Below are 2,231 nucleotides of genomic sequence, written 5' to 3'. Positions count from 1 at the left end.
AGATGAGCCTGGGCTTTAAGGAAATTCATAAGAAGACGTGGCAAGACTGGCCGTGCAGCATCACATTCTAAACGATTAGAGCTCAGAACACATGTCCCGTGGTAATGAGCTTTTAAGTTTTTAAACTATAAGTAGCTATTTTAAGACGATTTAAGATTTTAATCAATTTTAATTGATTTTAAAAATATTTAAAAACCGTGGATGTAAATCTTGTCTGTTTAAGACAAAACCGATTACCCCTTATCTCAAACGCTCCGCAAAATCTCGACCTCTTGGCCAGATTCACTCTTCCCTCCAATCTCACTATCCCAGGAAATCCCGCCTCTTCTCTGTGACGTCATCACCCGTGAATTAAATCGTCTGATGTTAATCATCATTCAAACTGATCTCTTGCTCCTTGATTCTTCCTACCTGTAGTTTACTCCCCAAACTGTTGTTCCCAGCCTTGTCTAATCAAAGGTAATTTTCGAGTTCTTTTCCTTTTCTCTCCATACTGTTTAAGTAGAGGCTCTTATCTTCCTGGAATTCTTGGGTGGGTGTAGGTCTGTGAACTCTACTGAAATTGAACTTAAACTTTTGTGCCCAAGGGCTTCTTTCTGTGTTTTTATTAGATTGTAGAGACTACAGACCACCCTCCTTCCACCCTCTCCCCTAACTCCCTGAAAGGCAGAGGCACTGCTCTGAGGAGTCACGTCAGAAACTATGCGTGTCTGATTTTCTTTTTAAGCACTTGCCTCTGTCTCTTTGTGGACTGTGGTTTGCGGCTTTATCTCGATTTTGGCGTCTCTTGCCAGCTGCTCTTGGACGTGCTGCCTTTGGTCCCGTTCTCCGTTCCTGCGGTCCTGCCTTCCGTTACGCTTTATCCTGTCTGTTGTCTGCAGTGCTGTAATGGCATACGAACATGGGATTCAACTGCCCTGCTTCAGGAAAAGGTCATTGCCACAAACAGTCCCTTGAGCTAGATTAGTCTCATCCGCTGAGGGACTGGTTACGAGCTGAAGTGCGTAGGAACAGTGCAGCTGGTGTAGCAGACACTGAACGAAGTTAAGTCAGCAGCACTGAGGGCAGCCAAGGTTAAATGCAGAATTTCAAAAGGACACAGTCTACCTGGTTTCTTGACTTTGTTTACCCACGTTCCCCATCTCCAAGGAGAGAAAGCAGAAGGGAGGTAGGTTGGCATGACAGAAGGCTAAGGGGCAAGGAGCTAATTCTGGAAGAGCGGAAAGGATCTCTTAACTGACTGAGGTCGGGAGCCTGTCGAGACGTGTCAGTGACTCACTGTGGCCGTCAGCTCCCCTGACTCTGTTGTTTCCTCTTCCTAAGGAAGTGCCCTCAAAGGGGAGGCTCTCCTAAAAGAACGCAGGAGTTGGGGACGAGTCCCCCGAGCGTCTCCGGCCCCATATGGCTGCAGAACCGAGACGGTGTTTGGCCCAATCCCCAGCTGACCGGGCTCCCGAGGAGGACCTTGTCATTGTCAAGGTGGAGGAAGACCATGGCTGGAACCAGGACTCAAGTCTGCATGAAAAGCGTCCCCCCGGCCAAGAGCTGTTCCGCCTGCGCTTCAGGAAGCTATGCTACCAGGAGACACGGGGGCCCCGCGAGGCGCTGATCCAGCTCCGGGCGCTCTGCCACCAGTGGCTGCGGCCTGACTTGCACAGCAAGGAGCAGATCCTGGAGCTGCTGGTGCTGGAGCAGTTCCTGGCCATCCTGCCCACGGAGCTGCAGGTCCTGGTGAAGGAGCATCAGCTGGAGGACGGTGAGGAGGTGGTGACCCTGCTGGAGGACGTGGAGAGGCAGATCGACATACTAGGACGGCCGGTAAGTGGGCGGAGGTGTGCGTGCCGGGCCGGGGAGCCCGGGGAGCCGGGCGGGGCGCTGTGGGCGCCGTGGGCACCGCCGTGGGCACCGAGCCCCGAGCCCGCGTTTCTGTTGTGGTTGCAGGGGCGCAGGGCTCGTGTTTGTAGAGCTCTTTGCTTTTAGGGGCTATAAATCCTCTTTTATCCTCGTACATCCCTGCACCATGTTACTGTTCCTGTTTGCCAGATGGCAAACTGGTGCTTGGGGGTTTTAACTGACTTTCTCAGGGGCACCCGGATACGAGAGGCCGGTCTGAAACCACAGCTCAGGTTTCCTAGGTCCTTATCAAAAGTGTTGCCACTGAATCGCGCTGCTCTGTGTTTGCTGCCCCCGTCCTTCGCCTGCCTGGGGAGCGAGAGCACTGGTGCCGGGCA

General features: G+C 52.4%; 1 protein-coding gene across 2 annotated transcripts in view; it reads left to right on the top strand.

Annotated features, from left to right (window-relative positions):
• The first annotated feature begins 17 nt into the window (after nucleotides 1-17).
• Nucleotides 18-2,231, top strand: part of ZKSCAN8 (zinc finger with KRAB and SCAN domains 8) — a 13,185-nt gene continuing 10,971 nt past the window's right edge. The window contains exons 1-2 of one of the 2 annotated variants that reach the window (XM_023534380.1): nucleotides 18-932; nucleotides 1,324-1,818. In XM_023534380.1, coding sequence (XP_023390148.1) covers nucleotides 1,402-1,818 — 417 coding nt within the window. In that variant the 5' untranslated portion in view covers nucleotides 18-932; nucleotides 1,324-1,401. Of the gene's footprint in view, nucleotides 1,819-2,231 lie in introns of both variants that reach the window. The other variant, XM_011366325.2, reaches the window with a different exon arrangement.

This window comes from Pteropus vampyrus, unplaced genomic scaffold (assembly GCF_000151845.1).
Source record: "Pteropus vampyrus isolate Shadow unplaced genomic scaffold, Pvam_2.0 Scaffold124, whole genome shotgun sequence".
In the NCBI taxonomy this organism is placed as follows: Eukaryota; Metazoa; Chordata; class Mammalia; order Chiroptera; family Pteropodidae; genus Pteropus; species Pteropus vampyrus.
The sequence above is the reverse complement of the archived record's forward strand: the minus strand, read 5'-3'. Positions and strand labels throughout refer to the sequence as shown.